This window comes from Anneissia japonica, unplaced genomic scaffold, assembly GCF_011630105.1.
Source record: "Anneissia japonica isolate Jap-2015-1 unplaced genomic scaffold, ASM1163010v1 scaffold1306_len716249_cov185, whole genome shotgun sequence".
NCBI classification, from domain to species: domain Eukaryota; kingdom Metazoa; phylum Echinodermata; class Crinoidea; order Comatulida; family Comatulidae; genus Anneissia; species Anneissia japonica.
Genome location: NW_022708971.1, coordinates 506,178 through 529,346, shown reverse-complemented (window position 1 = coordinate 529,346; position 23,169 = coordinate 506,178). Strand labels below are relative to the sequence as shown.

The 23,169-nt window shown below is 34.4% G+C and overlaps 2 protein-coding genes across 3 annotated transcripts in view; both read right to left on the bottom strand.

The window, feature by feature from the left end:
- Positions 1-6,397: 6,397 nt before the first annotated feature.
- Positions 6,398-15,911, bottom strand: LOC117106604 (ubiquitin-conjugating enzyme E2 J2-like). Of its 2 annotated transcripts, none has more exons than XM_033247986.1 (6): positions 15,843-15,911; positions 14,097-14,284; positions 10,369-10,512; positions 9,422-9,560; positions 8,436-8,516; positions 6,398-7,565 (listed from the first exon to the last, which is right to left on the bottom strand). In XM_033247986.1, exons 2-6 carry the CDS (start codon positions 14,213-14,215, stop codon positions 7,326-7,328), a joined length of 723 nt encoding a protein of 240 aa, XP_033103877.1. In that variant the 5' UTR covers positions 14,216-14,284; positions 15,843-15,911; the 3' UTR covers positions 6,398-7,325. The 2 variants fall into 2 exon arrangements, with proteins under 2 accessions (XP_033103877.1, XP_033103876.1); XM_033247985.1 differs by having other exon boundaries at positions 15,756-15,896.
- A 4,254-nt stretch (positions 15,912-20,165) lies between these two features.
- LOC117106605 (ubiquitin-conjugating enzyme E2 J2-like) overlaps positions 20,166-23,169 on the bottom strand; it is a 7,499-nt gene continuing 4,495 nt past the window's right edge. Inside the window, exons 5-6 of the mRNA XM_033247988.1 lie at positions 22,666-22,746; positions 20,166-21,745 (exon numbers count right to left, since the gene is read on the bottom strand). Of these exons, the coding sequence (XP_033103879.1) occupies positions 21,671-21,745; positions 22,666-22,746 (156 nt within the window). The 3' untranslated portion in view covers positions 20,166-21,670. The remainder of the gene's footprint in view (positions 21,746-22,665; positions 22,747-23,169) is intronic.

Below are 23,169 nucleotides of genomic sequence, written 5' to 3'. Positions count from 1 at the left end.
AAACCTGCATTATAATTATTTTTAGATAATTTCTTTTTATCTTTGTGTTTAGATGAAACATCCAAAATGGCACCGGTTATTTATTTATTTATTTATTTTCAACATTTGTAAAAGATGGCTACGTCCTGATGAAGCTCTGTATGTTTTTTTGCAGAAACCTCCTTCCATTCAATTTATTTGTTTCAATTATTTTACTGCATTGTATTGTGATGGGACAATAAAGTAGGCCTATTTGATTTAATTTGTTTGTATTTCATATCACAAAAAATCTACTAAATAACCGATTTCTTTCTTGTTAAATATAGGCATAATTATATCTGTAAAAACAGCGTGGATGATTTAACACAATAGCTCCACGCCATTTTGTCCTGTGTTTGGTGTGACACGTTTAAAAGCTAAACGTGTTTAGACATAGCTTAAGAGTATTTTATAAGAAAATTTTATTTACTGAGCGATTTGTTATTGTCTACTCTTGTTTTTATTAACTCAATAAAAAAAAAATACATATTGAAGTAGGCATATTGAATACATTTAGTAAAACTTCAGACGCGGCTTGATCTATGTCTTGCCTAGTAGTCAGCAATTAATTTAAGTAAATTTCCTATTATTTAATGTGTCAACGTCTGCCAAAAATCATACATAAATATATAAAAGCGACGCATCTTAATCTAACTAAATTGTCTTCGCGTTTTGCACGATGGTGGCATCCGGGTGTTTCTCTCGGGCGTATAAGTGACGTCATAAACCTCGAACCTCTTAATTAATCTTTGTGATTATGCGGAAAATCAAAGGTATTTTCAATTTGCCAATTTCTAACGGGACGCTACAATTTATTTTGACATTATTTTTGTTTTAGTTTCACGATAAGACGACGACGTGTGAGTGTACGGAAACAAAGGCATGCAGACTTATGAATAATCTTTCCTGTCTGGACTCGGATTGTTTTTTTTTTTGCTTAGCAATAATACGTTTATTGAACAGGCCTAGATTAAGGATATCATTTTTTCCCTTTTAATAGATAGTCCTACACCTGTTAATTAGTTTATTTTGGGCGTCACGCGTTGCCCATATTCGACTGAGCAATTTAGAATCTCCAATTTAATGTAGCCCTTTTATATGCCTACAGACTTGCCTAAGTTTTTAATTTATTTTTCCTAGTACTGTACAGTATTAGTTAAATTCGGAGAGCGCCACCAGCCTCCACCTCATAAGTAAACTTTTTTTGTGTTTGATTTGAGATGTAATTTTAATGTGCTTATCTGTATTTTAATAATGTAATAATTCGTTAACTTAAAAAAAAAAAATTAGTATAACTACAGTACAACTGTACTTTTATTTATTTTTTAATGATGTTGATTTTTTTTTCTTTTAATTTAGTGGACCTTTAATACAGTACTCTATACTGTTATTCTATAGGCCTAATTGACTTTTTAACACAATTAGTTTTTTTGAGTTTTTGTGTGCCGCTGAAACAAAAGTGTATGTTCAGTTGAATAAATAATTATAAATAAAATATGTCGAGAAACATGTTATTTGGATGTGAATCCCAGAAAAAGTATTGTATGGAACGCCATGCAAATAAGTAATATGGGACGTCATTGGTGCCAAAATAGTGTTTTTAATAAGCGAATGGAAACCAGTCAAATATGCCTATGGCGACGGTGGGACTACACTAAAATCCTCCAGATTCAAGCATCAACAAGAGCAAGAAAACATAAGTTGGCCTTTGCTGGAAACATTAATAGAGATGAGTATATAGCTAGGCCTACATGAGGCACAATTATCAAAAATGAATTGATGTTCAAAATTAATGTGGAGCTGTAGTAAAGACAATTTAACTGGTAGAGGGCATAATTAGGCCTAGGCACACATAATATATCAATATTTATGTGCGTAATCACAATTTGTGTTTACAAGAATACGTAAATGAAAAGTAGGCCTATAGCCCAAAATCAGTATTCGGATTATATCAAAATTTTGATTATTTCAAAGGTAATACGAGCATGGACAAAATATATTGAAATCTCTCAATCTGGTAACCTACCAGCTTGGTTCTACGACAAATTTGGAACGATAGACTATTTAAAAAACGTCGCTCACTCAGAACGCAAATGTTTCTACTCCTGTCAGTTATGTCTACGTTAAGAATGGGCAATTAATAATACAGTAGTAAGAAATCACACTATTGTACTTATTGTCCGAACCAAAGGGCGACTAGAGCCTTGGCAGGGGTCCGAGACTAAAAAGTCCCTGGGAGGATTCACGGGGAGAGTTTTTATGGCTTAGAATGGCCCAAACTGCGCTTTAGACCACAACATTGGATTGGATTTATTCGGTGTAATCACCAAGGATAGCCCACGCAAGTCTAGAAGAAGACTTATTTCCAGTGGTCCTTCTGGTGGTGATTGGGCAGGACACCGGGAGACAATCCCCTACTCTTTTCCGAAGAGTGTACTGCGTTCTTTAAAGTGCACATGGGCCATAATACACACAGGACCAACGGCTTAAACGTCTTATCCGAAAGACGGTGCGCTATTGTAACTTGTGTTTCAGCAGAGGGCTGGAGAGGCAGCAATGGGAATTGAACCGGGGACCTAGAGATCTCCACGGTTCAGCACACACACAGTGGCTACCACTAGATTAGCCGACTGAGCAAAGCTGCTCTCTATTAGGGTTTGGCAATGAAAATAACGTTATTTGGATAGAAAAATTATTTTTGTTCTGACGACCTCGTTGTGGTGTCAGAATTCCCCTTTCCTCCACACCACCGGCCCCACCACTACCGCTGACTACACTGAAATAATGAAAGGACAACCTTTAGAATTACATTTTTTTATGGTCCATTTGAATAAAAACATACATTTTCAGAAATATATTATAATGATCATTTTGGATCAGGTGTACTACTAACACAAAATAAAACAAGAATAAGCACTCCAACTTACATTGCACACTATTTCCACTACAAAGCTTATATTGAATGATCATGCAAACCTTAATATACAGCAGCAATGCACTTTAGATATAGCCAGTAGCATACTTTCATTAAATGTTAGTGTAATAAACGCACGATTATAAACTGTATGTAATATTATGTGTATGAAACACTAGAGGGGATCATATAGGATCACAATCAAGGCAAAAAAAATTAGGTAGAACAACAAAGAAAAACTACTACAAACTACTGAAAAAAATATTAATATTATTACACTGTGGTAATATTAACAACATTACACTATATATATAGCGTACTTGTTAGAATAAACGCATCACTTGGAATAAACAACCCCTCTTGAGCCTCATAAGCAACATCATTCTCAACACATTCTATAATGTTCTACTCCAGTGGTTGGGATCTTTTGAAATCATGCTATAACATGGTAAAAGACGTGTTATAGCATGTTCAGAAAACATGCTATAACACGTTTTGAAAACATGCTATAACACATCAAAAGAAGTTATAGCATGTTTTGAAAACATGCTATAACACGGTTTGACGTTAATTATGTTGTTTTATTTCAACAATTACAGTGAAATGAAAGGGCATTTATTTGAGTGTATACGTATCCATTTTCTGGAGCAGATGCAGAATTTGGCGGTAGGTGGTGCGTGCAAAGGCGCAGATCTGTTTTGAAAGGTGGGGACATTTTGTAGAAATAGTACCTGTAGATGGTCGGAAATGACACTTTTATATAGTAAGATTAATTAGCACATCACCATTATATAGTCAAAATGAAGCGCCAACAAATTCTCATGATCTTTTATCAGCGATTTTCGGTAACCACAGAGACCTAATTAATGTGTGATGTACCATAGAAAATACAACTTAAAAACACTGTCTTTCATGTAACCCTAACCTTTAGTCCACATCCATCACGGCCCCACTATGTTGGGGCTGAAGTGATAAAATTTGCCAAAACAGTACCTGTAGATTGCCGGATATGACACTCTTATACTAAAATTCATCAACGATCTAATTAATAGCTGGATGTATACTATAGAAAATAAAACTTAATTGTCTTTGATGTATTTACTTTACTTCACCTACTTCATGTGCCGAAAACCAATCTTATCTTTGCACACTTTTTCTCATACTTCTCAAAATATAATAAAGGCACGTGCACTTGAGTCATGTATTATAGGTAATTCAGATGTTTGTGAGCAGAGATACCGGTATGTTGCTATAAATACAATAAGATGTACCAGTACTCTGGGTGTGCGCTCTTTTGTTAAAACCTGGGTCATTTATGCAGTTTTTCAACAATTTTCAGGCATCTTATTATTATTATTATTCTTTCTTTAGGCGCACAACACATGTGCCAAGGATTGCCAATAGCGAATATATATCACTGTCCTACTTGTAGGTGACAATCCCTTACACAAGACAAACATACACACACGATGCTTTACACAAACTAAATCTCAATATGAGATTTAGGGAGTGGAGTTGTTTATGTCGTGAGAAAAAATCCTGCAACTGGCAGGAATTGAACAGTCTCAACAGGGAACAGGGAAATTGCAGTCTCATACCTTCAAAATCATACCAATAATTCATGTCAACAATTATTTTTCTTAATACAATTTAGGGGGTGCGATCGCACTGTCTGCATCCACCCGAGATTTTAGACCAAAAAAATAAACGCTTCCTTCAAATAAACGTTCACCTGGAATAATCATTCCCTCAAACACTCTTCTCGACAATAAACACCCAGGGGCATTTATTCTAATAACTACGGTATTCAAATTATTATAATTACTATTATAATAATATAATCATTTTGATTATTTACAAAATATTACATTAATCTGAAAGGCCACTAATATAATATTAAATGATAAACGTAAGTAAATTAATTAAGCTAACTGAGGATGATGTTGACTAAACCATTACATTATAATCATCACTAATTTTGGTATACAATTGCGCTGTAAATTATTGGAATCACACGATTATAATCTTTTAAAAGTGATGGTGATACTGAGAATTAATATTGATAATGATGATGGTAATGGTTGCCGTGTTGATGATGATTCTGCTGATAATAATGATGAAACTGATGACAGCACATGATACTACTGATGACGATGCCGATGGTGGTGGTAGTAGTGATAATGATGATGATGATAATAAGGATGAATACAAAGACAATAGCAATTGTTATGGTTGTGGTAAAGGTGATGATGATGGTGGTGGTGATGATTAAAGACCTAAATGACAGCACATGATACTACTGATGACGATGCCGATGGTGGTGGTAGTGGTGATTATGATGATGATGATGGTAACGGTGATACAAATAATTTGGCAGATGCTACTGTTTGTAAGAAAGGTGGTGACAATGAAAAGATCAAGTACACATTTTCGAGGTAAAAATAACAAAAGGAATGATATAAGCTTACAATGAACTATAAACAGTACAGTAGTTACTAACAAAAAGCAAAAAAAATATTAATTTTCCTAAAAATGTTATGAGAAAATCTTTCTATCCTTATTTTGAAGTATATATTTTTAAACAATAACAATACCAATAATAATTCATCAGGCTGTTCACTCACTGTGTGAAGCCATTTTGCACCTTTTCTGTCCATTGCCGCTCTCAGCCCAGTTCACATGTATGTGATGATGTCATCCCTTGACCGTTTCTTTATTGTCTTCCTGTCCTCCTTTTTCTGGTTCATCATTGCCAGATCTCTTAGTCCATCTTCTGTTTGTGAAATGTGTCCTGCCCATCTTCACTTCATTTCTTAAATGTTCTCCATAACATTTTCCTTATTTTGGTGTGTCTTACCTGATCGAGTAGTGAGCGATGTAGCATTTTCCCTTCCATGGCTCTTTGGGTTGATCAATTTCTGTTTCGTGCATTCCAATAACAATAGGCTTCAACCTTCTTCAGATTATTACCTAAACGCAATTGGAAAATCCCAATGGAACATATTCTCAGATCCCTAGGGAGTACAGTACTCCGTAATTGCTGTTGTACACAGATTATTTGGGGATACTGCACAAATGGGCAAGTGCGGCCGCGGACCACATGCGGTCCAACATCGATTTATTTTGCGGCCCGCAAAAATGAATAAAAAATCCTATGTGTGCGGCCCGCCCAGCAACATTCGCTAGAAAACACCTTGTTTTTTACGGCCTGACAACAATCATATGTAAAAAAGCAACATTAAAACTGAGAATAAAGTGGTGTAAAAGCAGTGCTTGGAGGATTTTCAAAGGTCAATGGAAACATCAAAGTTTGGGTGCAGCCCTCTGTGTTAAACCACATATTAACTTTGGCCCTCCAACTGATTTTTATGCCCACTCCTGGGTTACTGTATACCTTCTCTACACCGGTAATGAAAAATATACAAATTTTAAAATATGAATAATCACAATAACAGATATAAGAAATATATAGAAATGAATTTCTTTACTTCCCCTAATAATTTTGATATTAACAATGGCAAAATAGATACAGTAATAAAATTAATCCAATCCAAACATACAACTTAAATAAGTGCCTTATACTGTGTCTCTATAAACTTCCAATATGAATAGCAAAAATAAAATTAACAGTCAAAATTATAATAGAATAAATCACAGATTAAAATGAAAGGATTATCTATTTTGAAACCATTTTAGTTGAGTAATTAAAGTAACCAATTGTTCCTCAAGATCGTTCAAACAGAACAAGTCATTCACAAGAACAATCAAGTAACCTTGACCTAGTTATCAGATCATTAACTAGTTTATCAAAATTCACTGTGATCTGGCTAATTTAGCTGCTTATCATTAACTAGTTTAATGTTAATCTTGATCCAGATGAGAACAGGATTAACTTAATAATCTAACTGATGATGATATAGGAATTAGAAGTATAGTGTGGCATGGTTATATTTAGGTAACTTTAGCAATACTCTAGTATAAAAAAGTTACTGTGATCTGGTTAATTTAGCTGTTTTGTGATCATTAACGAGTTTTAATGTTAATCTTGATTCAGATGAAATCAGAAAAACAAGATTAACTGGATAATCTAATTAATGATGCAGGAAATAGAAGTATAGTGTTATACAGTAGTATCCTCTTGAATACTCCACTTGGAAGTCTGGCAAAGAGGCTTTGGGTAGTGGCTTAGAGATAATCTAATTGAATTTATTGCAAAATTAGAAATAATCTATTATACATTATAGATAAAGTTTACAATATACATCTCCTTCTACCAGTTACTATTTTTAAAAAATAGCACAAGAGATTACATTTTGTCAAATCTCTAAAGCAATCTCTGAGATTTAAATATCTGATTAATCTTACAACATAATAATACATAATTTCTATTTCATCATTCTTGCGATATATTTTTCAGTACATACTTAACTGTGTATGCAAATGCTGCAAAACCTACAATCACAAGAACATTAGCCAGAGCACCTCCCACAATGCCTTGGGGGTCCTGGTTGTTAATCTGTGGCTGCCCCATTGCATTGTTGGATGTGTTGTTTATCGTTCGACCTGAGGTCACCGATGACTGCATACTAGCTGCAAGCTCCTCTTCTCTTCTTTTTAATTCATTTTTAATTTCCTACAAACACAAAGTAATGAAACAAATTAAAATTCTGTTAATGAATATAATGTAAGCAGTGGCTAGTTACACCAGTCTTTAGCGAATTCCCAACTCTAATTCAATCCAATCGATACACAGAAAAACATCCAATTACAGTTAGGAATTTAAGACTGGTGTAACAATAGCCACTGCTATGATGTGTAATGAAATATTTTATAATCATGCTTGATTTAATGAAATACAATGTTTAGTAGTACATTTTGTAAAGAATAAATAATTTTAGAAAAATAATGTACTTTTGTCATTTATTTATTCATTTTTCTTTTTTGTATTATTATTAAATTTTCTTTGTCCAACTTGAAAAAAAGCACAACTTTTTGATGACAGATTTTTCCTGTCCTGGCATCTCTGGAACTGTCAATAAAGTTGTGTTTTTGTTGTTCCTTATTCTTAAATTCTTTAGAATTAGTGAGTTTTTTAAAACCATATTTATAGAGGGCGACACTTACAGTACCCTAGCTCGGCTGATATTCAAGGGCCCTCTTAAATAAATGAAATAACATGATCCCTTTGTCAGTGAAGTCTCTTTCTAATTGAGCGACCCGGCATTAGAAAGCAAGCATCTTAACCAATAAGCTTTTCAACTCCACTCCAATGGTTGACGTATGTTTTTCTATTTTTTTTAAATTGTAAACAAGTAAATTTTTGAATTGTATATTATATATCTGATAGCTGATAGATTGTGTTTATTTATGATAGATTACTTAAATTTTGTTGCAAGTGTGTCCTGGTTCTGAAGAAGCGTGTCACATTTATAACCTAAAGACTGCATAATGTACTTGTACAAGTTTTATGAGCATGTTTTTAATGATTATGAACAGTACATACTTGGGATATCGCTGGAAAGATTTCACAAAAAACTTTATTTTTGACATTGAAGGCACCGCTTTGAGCAGAGAGCTGACGTTTCTGAAAAAAAAAATCCCAAAATTAAAGTTGATATTGTTGGTACTTTGATGTAATCATGTAAAATCTAAAAAAATTGTGTTGATAGCAAGGCTAACCTGCTTTTTAGGGAAAGCAGAACATAGTGAACTTTTTTTGCCGCCTAAATTCAGCACAGCTATGAAAAATACCCTAGGTATAAAGGTAAAGGTAGGAGATAACCTATGAGTTGCAACTTTACTAGACTAAATTGCGCATAGGCGTAATTCAACAACTTTCTTCTCCCCTAAGGGTTGCATCACATCTGTCAAGAGGCACACTTTCGTCTGTCCACAATGACAGTAACTCATACTCTTCTTGAAGAACTTACTTGGTTTTTAAAAGTGCATAGGAAAGCATGCAGTTCGAACCAGCGAGCAGGTTGCGGCATCCCTGCCTCAAACTCTCGACCATTCAACTCGTCCGCTCTCCTCGTTTAAGGAACTAAACCAGTGGCAAATCCAAGAATTGGAAATAGATGTGGAAAAGGGAGTGAGTTTTAAAGACGAAAGGTACAGACCACCTCAGCCACACCATGGTTGCAGGTGAGGCACAAAATATTATCGCTATGGCTGGAAGTGGCACTCTGATAAATTTTCCCCAATTATGTTTTTTAAACTTCAAAAATTTAGAAGGCTGGCTAGTTCCTCTTACAACTGGTCTGGCAGGAAATGAACCCAAGTCCCTGGAAATTTATCATTTCAACCACTAAAGTACAGCTCTAAACTATATGGCATGTGCTTGCACCTGGCATGAAACTGTGCTCGCATCAGGCGTTTCTGACTAGCTTTGAGCCACTTGATTCACTAATCAACCTGGCTATAATTGTGTTATGCCCGTCAACACTGAAATAACTTTTTTAGGCTTGTCGGTGTGAGGTTATGGCTTACTGTGTAGTCTGAGGTTTCAATGCTGCCTAGTGTCGGATTTGTTTCAACCATGAAGCTGAGAAGACCTGTAAGAATCGTTGACACAGACCAGGCTGGGTTCCAGGTGTCCGGATGGAAATCACTGATGGATAGACAGAGTCTGGAAAAAAGCAACAGGACAAAAATTATTGCAAAATATATAAGCACCCTAGTCAAATTTGATTTTTTTTTTTTTAGTCAAACCAACCACATAGCCAATTTGACTGAAAAACAATTCAAAGCCCTGTCGAGGCTATCAAACTTTATTTGACAAAAACATGCAACATACCTATATATGGTCATATAGGTATCACATCGTTACTATATATAAGCACATCATTACTATATATAGGCACATCATGACTATATATGGACATACATATTTTTTGTCAAAGAAAATTTGGACAAAGCTTAATAAAAACAGCCTGCATAACATTTTCCTTGGTCACACCACTCAACGTCACGCAGTAATTGTAAAGCCGACGGTTGATGGCCCGCATGCTTCTATGGAGAATGTATTTATACCGACGCCAACGACGTATTGCAATCGCAACCTCATGACATCACTCTTCGAGGTAAACAAATCATGGTTGCAGGTAAAAGTGTAATTTTCCAGTAAAATCCCAAGTCTTGTACAATGCAACATCAAGAAATGATCTTTTAAATATGCAAGACCTACGGTTTGAATATAATTGAGGTCCAATGTTGTAGCATATGCCATGGTGGAGGAGGTTTTTGACTATTATATAATTATAGGTATTCCTCTAATTAAAGACTCCTCCAATTTAAGACCACTTTTCTGTGCTCCCAATGTAACAAATGTCTGTTATCTCTGTTACACTAATTAGAGGCCAAAGCTACTAAAGACAATGGCAAGCCTGGTCCCAAAAGTGGTCTTTAATTGGAGGGAGACCTGTACTAATAATTACCTGGTATTACACTTAAATCTGCCGTTTGGTGTTATCATATAGATGCTTGGGGGTTTAAATGGAAATTCCTTGGGAAACATCAATTTTCCATGATAGAATCCACCTTCATAGGGTGTGTTCTCTGGACCTAAAACCACATAGTGCCTGGAAAATATATAAATACAAAATTGTATACATTATAACAATGTAAATACTCAATTTGATTCATAATGTATATCTTGATATACTTCTGTGTTGCTCTAAAAAGCTTGAAAAATACAATTTAAGAATTTATTAAAGAACATTTTGAAAAATCTCTACATGAATTGTTGAATACACAGAAACACTCTAAAATCCTGTCCAAACTAACAATTTGATTTAACAAAAACATGTATATGGTCGTGATGACATCACATCATGACCATATATGAGCACATCATGATATATGGGCATACAACAGTTTATAATTTCATAATCTGGACCAAGATTTAAACCATAAATTCTTTGGATTCACTAGTAGAAAGATTTCTAACACTGCAAAATGTAAATCAGTAGGCTATAAATCTGTTTTATATTGTTGGATCTTATTTGAAACAATAGACACATTCTACTAGGTTGGTCATGTGATGTATAGTGGGTATCAATTGTAAACAGGCAGCGCTAGTGACGCTAGATAATAGAAAAATGCATGGTTTATTAGGATTGTTTTTGCTGTAGAGCACATATTTGATGTTAAATAATGATGGTTGGAATGCCAGTAACTATACCAAATTGACTGGAAATTGAGAGTTTGATATGGTCTGCTGCAGAAATGTCTCTGTTGAGAAATTTAATTTTGAGTTAGAAGGTCCAAAAAGTTTACGTTTATCAAAAGCTGTTTTTCTTGACACGTGAAAAAGTAAACTTTTTGTCGCATTCTGTTTCCTCTTTGATTTTTGGTATTAAAAATTCTAATTTGTGGTACTGTTAATTTTCAAAAGAAGTTAATAAATGAGGTTTCACAAAATGAAATTATTCTTTAAGTTGTTGGTACAAATGAGGAGGATTCTCAAAATGAGGATAACACTGTGTTGTCGGACGCTACTACTAATGTCACTTTTTTGGACAGTTCTGTGCAACCTTTAACTATTACAATGATTTAAGTTCTGATTTCTTGTCAAGTATTAAAATTCTTTATACAAATGCACAGAATGTTGTTAATAAAATTGATGAGCTGGGGGACCTTATTTCAGACAGGAAGCCGAATTTAATTGTTTTAACCGAGTCAGGGACAAATGAAAATATTAGTGATTCATTCTTGAGCTTAAAATGTTTTTGGCCTCCCTTTAGATAAGATCGTCACGATACTAGGGACGGCAGAGGTGGTGATGTATTGGTGTATATTAGGGAATCTCTAGTTGCCTATGAGTTAAAGGATTTTTCAAACTGTGGTTCTGTTTGGGTCAAGATCAAACTGAAAGAAAATAAGAGAGCTATTATAGGCAGTGTTTATCATTCACCCAAAATAATTCAAAAATGTTTATTCCACTCAAGAAAACCGTTGCTTTCCTTTGAATATCACTGGGGATTTTAATTACCCTGGAATTGATTGGGAGCTCCTTGAAGCGGACCTTGAAGGTAGAGATTTTAGCTCCGATAGAAGCTCTAGAAACACCTCTGATGAGGAGCTCTAGAGATACTCGGCTGATTGATTAATAGATATTTTTAGCTCTACTGCCTCTATTATACTGCCCTCATGAGGTTGAATGATTAATGGTTGATTGATTTTAATAGATCTTTTTTAGCTCTACTGGACTGCCTCTATTATACTGCCCTCATGAGCAGCTCTAGAAACACTCCGCTGATTGATTAATAGATCTTTTTAGCTCTACTGCCCCTATTATACTGCCCTCATTGGAGCTTTTAAGATTATGCGAACTTGTTTAGACTTTGTTCAAGCAGCAAGTAAATTTTCATACTCGCTGTGGTAACATCTTAAACTTATTTTTAACCAATGAGGAGAATATGATTTCAAACTTGAAGGTTGTTTGAAAACTTGGTTCAAGTGATCATGAGATTATTGAATGTGACTTTTGTATTGAGGCATTTAATCAAAGATACAGTAGTGTATGTTTCCAACTATGGAAAGGCTAATTGGTGTGATCTCTCAGCTAGCCACTGTATGCTAGTCAAGTTTATTTACGTTTTTTATGTTATTGCTTTTTTGGTGTTGTTGTTTTTGTAACTTTTGTACTTTTATTTTTGTAGTTTATAATTATAATTGATTTTTGACCTGCTCGAATATTTTATGTACCTGGTGTATTTTTGTGTGTGTGTATGTATGTAATTGTTAGAGTTGTCTAGTATTCATGTGCAATTTTTATATTTTTGATATATATTTGAACTGCAATTGATATTTTTGATTTTGAATTCTATTCAATTTGTTAAAAGTGGTAATGAAGCCGTGTTAGTCTAAACAATATACAAAGAAAATTAAAGGGCAGCACTAACTTAGATGTTAGATATTCAACACAAGCTTTCACTGGCAGTCAATGGTGTGTGAAGTAAAAAATTGAAAACAAAATAAAAAAGAGCTTATGCATACATAATTAGCAATAGTCTCACTATCGGATAAAATGTAGTATACAATGATCAGAGATAACAAGTGTAATCAAGCAACTTACTATTCTACTAATAAACAGAGCTAGGCAGATAAACTATCTATGCAGTCATGGAGCTAATTATGAACAATGGAGTCAATTTGTTGTAAATGAAATTTTTCGTAATAATAACTTTAATTTTAATTAATATTTAAAAAATTTCATATATAATATTTAAATTATGTAATGAGTAGTTGAGTTACAATTTCTTTGCTTTTTGTAATTTGATGTTTGTTGGTGTTGACGTGTTTAAGCCAGATTCAAGGAACATTTCTGTTTATGTATATCTATATGTGAATAGATCAATAAAGCTTATCTTATCTTATCTTATTATCTTATCTTATCTTATTCATTTGAGTATGATTGGTCTGGAGTTAAAAAATTAAAAAAAATCAGTTTCTGAAGCTCAGGACAAATTCAGTAGAGTGACTGATAACGCTAACAGTGAATATATGCCCATGAGATTGCGTAGAAAGAAAATTAAATGACCTTATATTTATAGGAAATCAGTAAGATTGCCACGGAAAAAGAGGAAATTGTACATTCTGTAATTCTAAAGAACATACTGACTATGTTAATTATGCAATGTGCACAAAACATGCCAAGTCTGAGATTGAAAAAGCTAAGAGGAACTATGAAAAGAAACATGCAATGAACTGTAAGTTGGATCCCAAATCATTTTATGCATTAGGTTAAAAAGAACAATAATAAATAAACAATAGCAGTGCCTTTCCTTGCCATTTATTTCTCATGTTAATGGTGGGCGGTTCTTTTTGAAACCATAAAATTACCCTTTCCTATACTTTAACACTGATTGCACTTCAAATTATCCACAGTAATTCCCACTCTGCCACATGACAATTGTCTATTTCCAACTAAACAAAAACAAACTGAATTTACAAGATTTCCCAGATGTCAACCGTAGCACATAATATATACATCACACAGTTATAAATTATGTAAATTGTGAAAATTAGTTGCTATTATGAATAACAAAAATTTGAAATAAATTTCAAACACAAATAAATGGCAAAAAACACTGTATAAATTAATTTCTTTAAAAATTGCACTACTGTACTAGTATTACAGTATTTCTAAACAAAGACATACCATTCTAACATATTTGATGGCAGGGGAGCTGCGGTGATGTAAGGAACTGGGTCTTTAATGATGCGTGCATAGTCTTGCATGAGACGAGCAGTCGCTGTGGTCTGTTGTCTTCTGCTCATAGTACGATTTTCCTACCATACAGTAATGAATCTTGACACTTTCAACGGTATGGTGAAAATAATGACTACCTGCAAAAATAAATTAAAAATTGTAAAAATTAAATAGCTAGGCAAGACTTGTCAGTAGAGATCTATCCTAATAGACGAGTCTATTTTTATACCCTGTTTAGCAAACCCACTGCCCGCCAATAATGATGATTCTGAATAAACATAAAATTTTATATTTGGCCAATTAGCACACCCGCCGAAAAAAAGAAAATTTTTTCTTTATTCTTATTAAGCTTGTCGTTGCCTTGAAATCTCCAAGCCCTTTGACTTCCATTCTTCCCATTCCTGAAATAAAACATTTCTCCCATTGTACTGACTTCCGTGAGAGAGTTAATAATAAAAAAAATAAAACCATGTAATGTAAATATTAATAATTTGCCGGAGATGTGTTATTTTCGGGAAATTCATGTTTGCTTGCGGGAGGCCGTCCCAAATTCCAGGAGATTCTTGGGACTTCCAGGAGACTTGGGATCCCTGTTTTTTCATCTTTATTTCACTAGGTCAAAAAAATGTTTAATTTTTCAACCATATCTAGTGGGTGTAGTTAGTCTTTTAAAAACATTTTCCAGAGAAAAATAATGTGATACGTCTCTCAGTTGAGGAGTTACGAATTTTCAAATAACATGTCGTCAAGAATTTAGACTCAAAGCTTATCTTATTTTTGTTGGTCATGCACCACTGACTTGGGTTGTTTGTCATCACTTCAACATGTCTACCAATTCCTGGAAAACGTGTATTCATTTCAAGCTACCTAGGCATTACACACATCATCATCAATACAATATGACAATATTACTTGTCACATTCATAGCTAAGGAAGGCCCATAAAAAAAATTATTAGTTCATGACCCTATCAAAAAATAAAAACTGATGAGGGAGGGAGGTATTTTTCTTCTTTTTTTTTTTTTGCTAACCTCGCCCCCATTTTACCGATGTTCGTAACGGCAAGTAAATCAATGGTGAAGGACAAATATATATAAAAGGTCATAAGAGTAGAATCAAATTTGTATTTAAAAAAAAAAAAAAATGTTTTTGTTGTACCAGAAAAACATATTTGCAAGAAATCCTGAGATTTTCAAGTGAAGAAAGATGGAAAAACGACCGTTTGAAGTAAAAATCTGTTGAAAAAAAAAAAAAAAAAAAAATCGGAATTTCCCCAAAATTGATGAGTGAGGTGGTGATATGATAAACTTAAATAATTATTTTATGGGTTGGGGCCTAAGCAAGCACTGGGCACTAGACAGGTCTACCAAAGAGTAGCCTTTTTTAGGCCTAGCCTAATCCCAATAATATGCCTAAGCTTAGCTAGGCCCTAAATGCATTCCGATTCGGTCTAGGCCAAGAGAGGCCTAGCTAGGCTAAGCCCACAGCAAAAAATTACAAGGAAGTACTAAGTAGGGCCTAGCTCGGACCAAGGTTATCATTCGAACTATTATTATGTTATTACGCATAGCCTTTCTCACTCTTGAAAATCTAATACAGTAATACCTACAGTCGATAGGTCAATATATAATTGACGACCAAGTCAGCACGATCAGTTGTGAAACACTATTTAGCGAACAAATTCAACATAACTTACTCCCGTGCATCACCACCGTAGGCCCAGTCCTTCAACAATCAACGATCCCGTCAATTTACTATTGCGTCACAAGTGCGTTTAGTTAAAAAGGATGAGACGCGAAAACTCCTGATACAGTTCCGCGTAAAGGCAAAAAAACTTTCGGTACATAGATCATGTAAAAGGGCGTCCCCAGCATTGGGTTGTCCGTCATAATAATTTACCTAAGATTGAGTAGACCTAATAATAAAACAGAAATAAACTTGCATCAATAATTTTCGAGTCAAGTCAGTTCTATAGGTTTACTTGATATTTGAATCATTAGACGAGACCTTTTTATTCCTTGTTTCTCCGCATACATATTTCAGGGAGTTGTTATTATTTTTTTTTAAGATTTTTGGTGGAGGGCGGAATAAAAATAAATATACAATTTTGTTTTCTTATTTAGCAAACAGTATCGCCAAATAAAATTTTATTTTCTTATTTAGCAAACAGTATTGCCAAAATGGCATCCAAACGGAGGAGAAAATAAAAATAAAATTTTATTGGCGAATGTAAAATAGGATGGTTAATGAATGCTTCAAATTTAGGAAGAAATATATATATCTTATATTTGGAGATTTCAAGACAGCGGAGGGCGTAATAAAAGTAAATAAAAAGTAAATAAAAAAACTTCATTTTTTTCTGAAATTTCTACTTTTTCTTGGTGGCGGGTGCGCTAACTGGCCAAAAATTATTTTTTTTTAAATTCAAAATCATCAATATTCAGTCGGCGGGTTCGCTAAAAAAGGTATAAAAAAACGTCTTGCCTTAAAAAACTTATTCCAACTTGTTATCAGATTCAATAATACAGTATATTTTTAGTGTCGTATATACTATTACACAAATTCAATTAAATTCTGTAGTAAAAATATATAATGTTAATTTATATACTGTATATTGTCTATCATTACCGCCAGATGGTTTGAGTAGATGATATCCGATCATCTAGAGCAGTGGCGTATCTACGGGGTGCACTGCCCCCTTCAAGTATTACTCTGTATCTCCTAAAAATCACCTAAAATCACCTTATTTTGCGAGTTAGCACCCCTCACGATCCCCCTACTTCACCTTCCCTCAACCCCAACCCAACCGGCACCCCATATTTCAAGACAGATACGCCACTAGAGGTACCATTTCCTCAAATTTTCGCACCTCAGTCCATCATGGTGGGGTTGAGGTAGGTGTGGACTCATGAAATGTCCCTCCGACCTTCAAAACAGATCTGCGCCCTTGGGAGCACATGAAAACAGAATTTGAGGGGGTGCTTATGGATAGAGATGAAGAAAACTGAGGGGGTTATTATGGGAACTGGGATATTTCAAGGGGCGATTTTTGAATGAAAAAAAAGATGATCATTCAGGGGCGGGATTGGGGGGGGGGGGGGGCGCCCCCCCCCCCCTTTGGGTAAAAGTAAAAAGAAAGAAAAAAAGAAAGAAAAAGAAAAAAAAACGATAGCCCAGAACGCCTCAAGTGTTATTTTCGGGCGTCTAGAACAGAAAAATGACCCCCTAGGACATTGTTGTCTCGATCGGCCCAAATTTCGCCCCCCCCCCCTTTTTTGGACATCTCTGGAAAGTTGGGCCGATTGAGACAACACTGTCGTAGGGGGTCCGGGGGCATTCCCCCGTGAAATTTTTGTGTTCTAGACGCCCGAACATAACATTTGAGACATTCTGGGTTATTATTTTTTTCTTTTTCCCTCTTTTTTTAATTTTTTAATTTTTTTACTTCCCAAAAGGGGGGGCCAGCCCCCTTAAATCCGCCCCTGCTATTCATGGACATGGCCATTTGCAGGATCATTGCATTAAATGCCATTTTATCAATTTTGCTTTCTAGAAACAGGAAAAATGATATCCCCATATTTTCTAACCACCTCACTCACACAGACATCATAGACGGAACGTTCGCGACGAAGGGTGTTACATCATTCACTTGAAGTTAAGGTTTTTTAAATGCAGTGTTTTGTTGAGGGTTAAAAATATTCAAACGCTACACATAATGTGCGTCGTAAAAATTTAAAAAGATTAAGTACTCAAACTTACATTTAGGCCTATATCGTCATCGTAATCATGAACGTGGATAGATGCAGTAACAAGAGATGTTGATAGTCGGACCTAAAGCAGTATCTTTGAATTGTTAGAACCAGCTGTCTACCGGTGGCGTATCTAGGAGAAGGCGCAGGGGAGCACACCCACCAAAATACTTACCGCCCAGTGTCCACCCCCCTCCCCCCCCACATTTAGGATGTTTTAAGCAAAAAAATATCACCTTATTTTGTGCACTAGCACCCGCTAAGTAATCATTAACACATCTCTGGAAAGTTGGGCCGATTGAGACAACACTGTCGTAGGGGGTCCGGGGGCATTCCCCCGTGAAATTTTTGTGTTCTAGACGCCCGAACATAACATTTGAGACATTCTGGGTTATTATTTTTTTCTTTTTCCCTCTTTTTTTAATTTTTTAATTTTTTTACTTCCCAAAAGGGGGGGCCAGCCCCCTTAAATCCGCCCCTGCTATTCATGGACATGGCCATTTGCAGGATCATTGCATTAAATGCCATTTTATCAATTTTGCTTTCTAGAAACAGGAAAAATGATATCCCCATATTTTCTAACCACCTCACTCACACAGACATCATAGACGGAACGTTCGCGACGAAGTGTGTTACATCATTCACTTGAAGTTAAGGTTTTTAAATGCAGTGTTTTGTTGAGGGTTAAAAATATTCAAACGCTACACATGATGTGCGTCGTAAAAATTTAAAAAGATTAAGTACTCAAACTTACATTTAGGCCTATATCGTCATCGTAATCATGAACGTGGATAGATGCAGTTACAAGAGATGCTGATAGTCGGACTTAAAGCAGTATCTTTAAATTGTTGAAACCAGCTGTCTACCGGTGGCGTATCTAGGAGAAGGCGCAGGGGAGCACACCCACCAAAATACTTACCGCCCAGTGTCCACCCCCCCCCCCCCACATTTAGAATGTTTTAAGCAAAGTTAGCAAATGTACGTAGGCCTAAGATTCATTGTTTTGATTTTCATCAGCAAGTAATTTGACTGTGAAAACACATACTCTGCTAATAGGCCTATGCCTAATAATTATACCTGTCTCTTATACACATCTAGATGTGTATAAGAGACAGTTTCAAGACTAATAGATACACCATTGTCTACAATGAAATAATGAAAAGACAACTTTACAATTACTTTTTTTTTGGTCTATTTGACTAAAAAAAAACATACACTTTCTGAAATACATTAAATATTTTTTTGGGATCAGGTGTACTATTCCCACAAATTAAAATAAGAAAAATGCCACTAAACTTTACATTGCACACTATCTCCACTACAAAGCTTATATTGAATTGTCATGCAAACCTTAATACTGTATGCAGCAGCAATGTAGTTTAGATACAGGCAATAGCACACTTTCATTGTTAGTGCAATAAATAAACGTACACACCTATTTTTCTCAAAATTTACGTGTATGGAACGCTAGTGAGGATCAAATAGGATAACACAATCACAGTGAAAAACTGGTAAAACAACAAAGAAAGTAATGAAATAAAATACAGGTGTCCCTCTGATTAAAGACCACCTCCAATTAAATAAACACCACTTTTCTGTGGTCCCAAAGTCAAAAATGTCTTTTATCTTTAATATTCTAATTAGAGACTAAAGCTGCAAAAGACCATGGGAACCCTAGTCTCAAAAGTGGTCTTTAATTGAAGGTAGACCTGTAGTAACATCATTACACTGTAGTAATATTAATATTATTACAAAATAGATATACTTAAATAACATAATATAATCATTTGGACTATTTACAAAATATTACATTAGCGTGAAAGGCCACTATATAAAATATTAAATGACAAACGGAAGTAAACTAAAAATAAATGACGTTGACTAAATCATGACATAATTAATTTTTTATTAGTAAATTATCAGAATTTTTTTTTTATTTGATGGTGATGCTGAAAATTAATACAGTACTAATAATGATAATGGTGTTGGTTGCCGTGATATTGATTATGATGATGATTTTGCTGATAATAATGATGAAACTGGTGATGGCATATGATACTGATGGTGGTTTAAATGGTGATGCTGCTGCTCATGACGATGACGATGCGACGATAGTCGTTATGGTTGTGGTGATGGTGAGGATGATGATGAAGATAATGATAATGATGTTGATGACATTGATGATGATAATGATCATGAATACAAAGACGAGGATAATGGTGATGATGGTATGGTTGTGGTAATGGTGATCACGATGATGATCACGACGATGATGATGATGATGATGACAGCACTGATGATGATGATGAAGGTGATGATGGTGGTGACGGTGGTTGTGGTGGTGAAGATGATGTTGATGATGGTGGTCGTGGTGATGATGATGATGATGGTGATAGAGATAATTAGGAAGATGTTGCTCTTCATAAGGATGGTGGCGACTAGGGAGATGTTAAAATTTTACATCTCCCTGGTGGTGACAATGAAAAGACCAAGTACACATTTTAAAGATTTTAAAGTTTAAACTAATGTGGAATGATATAAGCTTACAATTAACTATAAACAGTACTAACTAACAATAAAAGTGACAAGAATATTAATATGCCTAAAAATTGTTATCAGAAAATCTGTCTACCTGATTTTGAAGTACATATTTTTAAATAATAACAATAATAGTTTGATGAAAATTCAACTATCCAGTATGTTAACATCTTAAAATTAAACACTTTATGATATGAACAATCCAGACAATCAGGACCATACAATTGTCCTGGATAAGACGGAGATCTTAACAGTAGAACCACAAGAGGCAACCTTTACTATAAATTACCAAACACGATGCTGAATAGAGATGCAGGTAGATTCACTGTGACCTGGTTAATTCAGCTGCTTATCATTAACTAGTTTAATGTTAATCTTGATCCAGATGAGAACAGGATTAACTTAATAATCTAATTGATGATGATGCAGAAATTAGTAGTTATAATTAGCAATACTGTAGTATCGCTGCCGATACAAAAAATCACTGTGATCTGGTTAATTTAGCTGCTTATCATTACCTAGTTTAGTGTTAATGTTGCTCCAAATGAGAACAGGATTAACTAGATTAACTTCATATATCTAACTGATGATGATGCAGGAATTATAAGTATAGTTTATTTTTCTTTTCTCCATGGTTGTATTCAGATAACTTATCAATACTCTACAATCATTGCCAAAAATTAACTGTGATCGTATCATTGCCAAAAATTAACTGTGATCTGGTTAACTTAGCTGCTTATTAATGTCATTAACTAGGTAGTTAAGTTTGATCGAAATGTTCAGACAGGAATTATTTATATTATCTTTACAATCATATTGGTGATTTAGAAATTAAACACAGGATTATTTAGATTAACTTAGTACAAAATGCAGTTTAATTGATCCAGTTATGCTTGCCCATCCAATGCACTTGACTAAAATTAGAATCTAATATAATAATCCTACTACAGATTTTTTACTATTTTATAAAAAGTACAAGGGTTTATATTTCATCAAATCCCTAAAATAATCTCTCTAAGATTTAAAAAAACAGATCAATCTTACAACATAATAATACATAGTTTCTATTTCATTATTCTTGGGATATATTTTTCAGTACATACTTAACTGTGTATGCAAATGCTGCAAAAACTACAATCACAAGAACATAGGCCAGAATACCACCCACAATGCCTTAGTGGTCCTGGTTGTTAATCTGTGGCTGCCCCATTGCATTGTTGGATGTGTTATTTATTGTTCAAACTGTGGTCACTAACGACTGCATACTGGCTGCAAGCTCCTCTTCTTTTCTTTTTAATTCATTTTTAATTTCCTACAAACACAGAGAGTAATGTAACAAATTAAAATTCTTATAATGAATATAACGACAGGCAGTGACTATAGTTACACCAGTCTTAAACAAATTCTTAATCTAATTCATACATACAATAGCATCCAATCACAGTTAGAAATTTGTTTAAGACTGTTGTAACAATAACCACTGAATATAATGTAATGAATATTTTAAAATCATTATATTTGACTTCATGAAATATAGTTTTTAATTGTATATAGTAGTATTAAGAATAAATACTGTACTAATGATATTTTATAATCATTTTTAGAATAATAAATGTATTTTTGTCAGTTACTTATTTTTTTGCATTTCTTTGTATTTGTTGTTAAATATTTTGTCCAAATTGTTATTCTACTTGAAAAAAAGCACAACTTTTTGATGACAGTATTTTCATTTTCACCTGACTTGCATCTCAGGAATTGTGTTGTTTTTGTTCCTGTTTATGCGGTTTAAAAAGCACAAGCGAAGTTAACTGCGTTGTTAGTGATTGACATTACTATAACAACGCGACTTCGCTCACGCTTTTGTAAACTGCATAAACAGTCGTGTCAAGTAGATGATTTGAAAAAAATCCTTAGGTTGAATCTAAATTTATTATTAAAAAGTATTGCAAGGATCATTATTTTTAACACTAATTTAAACAAATGCCAAAAGAAAATTGTCTACACTCTTGCATCACTTAGTCCCTTCAACATGGCATTGGTGGCCTCACTATTTTTTCTGCACAAGAATTGGCCGATGAGCAACCCATAGTAGAGATCAGTGCCAAATACATTTCAATTTTCTTGCAGGTCTGCCCTGGTTCCTAGAAAGTATGTATCTTTGTGACATTAAGACTGCATGATGTATATAAAGGTTTTAAGAGTATGTTTTTGATGATGATGAGCAGTACATACCCGAGATATCGCCGGAAATAGTTCACAAAATACTTTGTTTTTGACATTGAAGGCACCACTTTGAGCACAAAGCTGTCGTTTCTGAAAAAAGCCGCAAAAATTAAATTAAAATATTGTCAGTACTTTGATGTAATAATGTAAAATCTCAAAAACTACTTGTGTTGACAGCGAGTCCAACCCACCTGCTTTCTAGGGAAAGCAGAACACACTGAATTTTTGCAGTCTAAATTCAGCAATGCTATGAAAAATATCTTAGTTGTATTCCATGCTCTCCTCATTTCGGAAGCTATGGTATCAAGTGGCGAATCTAAGAATTGGAAATAGAGGGAGCACAGGGAGTGAGTTTAAAGATGCGAGATCCAGACAAACTCACCCCCACCATGGTTGGGGGTGAGGTACAAACTTTTAAGGCTATTGCCCCTCTAGATGTCTGGAAAGGGCACTCTCAGAAGTTTCCCATTTTTTAATCTTCAAAAATTTAGGAGGCCAGGTATAGACCAGGCT

Coding starts and splice junctions, on each gene's coding strand:
- LOC117106604 (XM_033247986.1), bottom strand. CDS start 14,215: ATGAGCAGAAGACAACAGACCACAGCGACTGCTCGTCTCATGCAAGAC. Junction 9,561..10,368: donor AGATTTAAGTGTAATACCAG/GTAATTATTAGT, acceptor GCTTTTTTCCAG/ACTCTGTCTATCCATCAGTG. Junction 7,566..8,435: donor TCTTTCCAGCGATATCCCAA/GTATGTACTGTT, acceptor TTGTGTTTGTAG/GAAATTAAAAATGAATTAAA.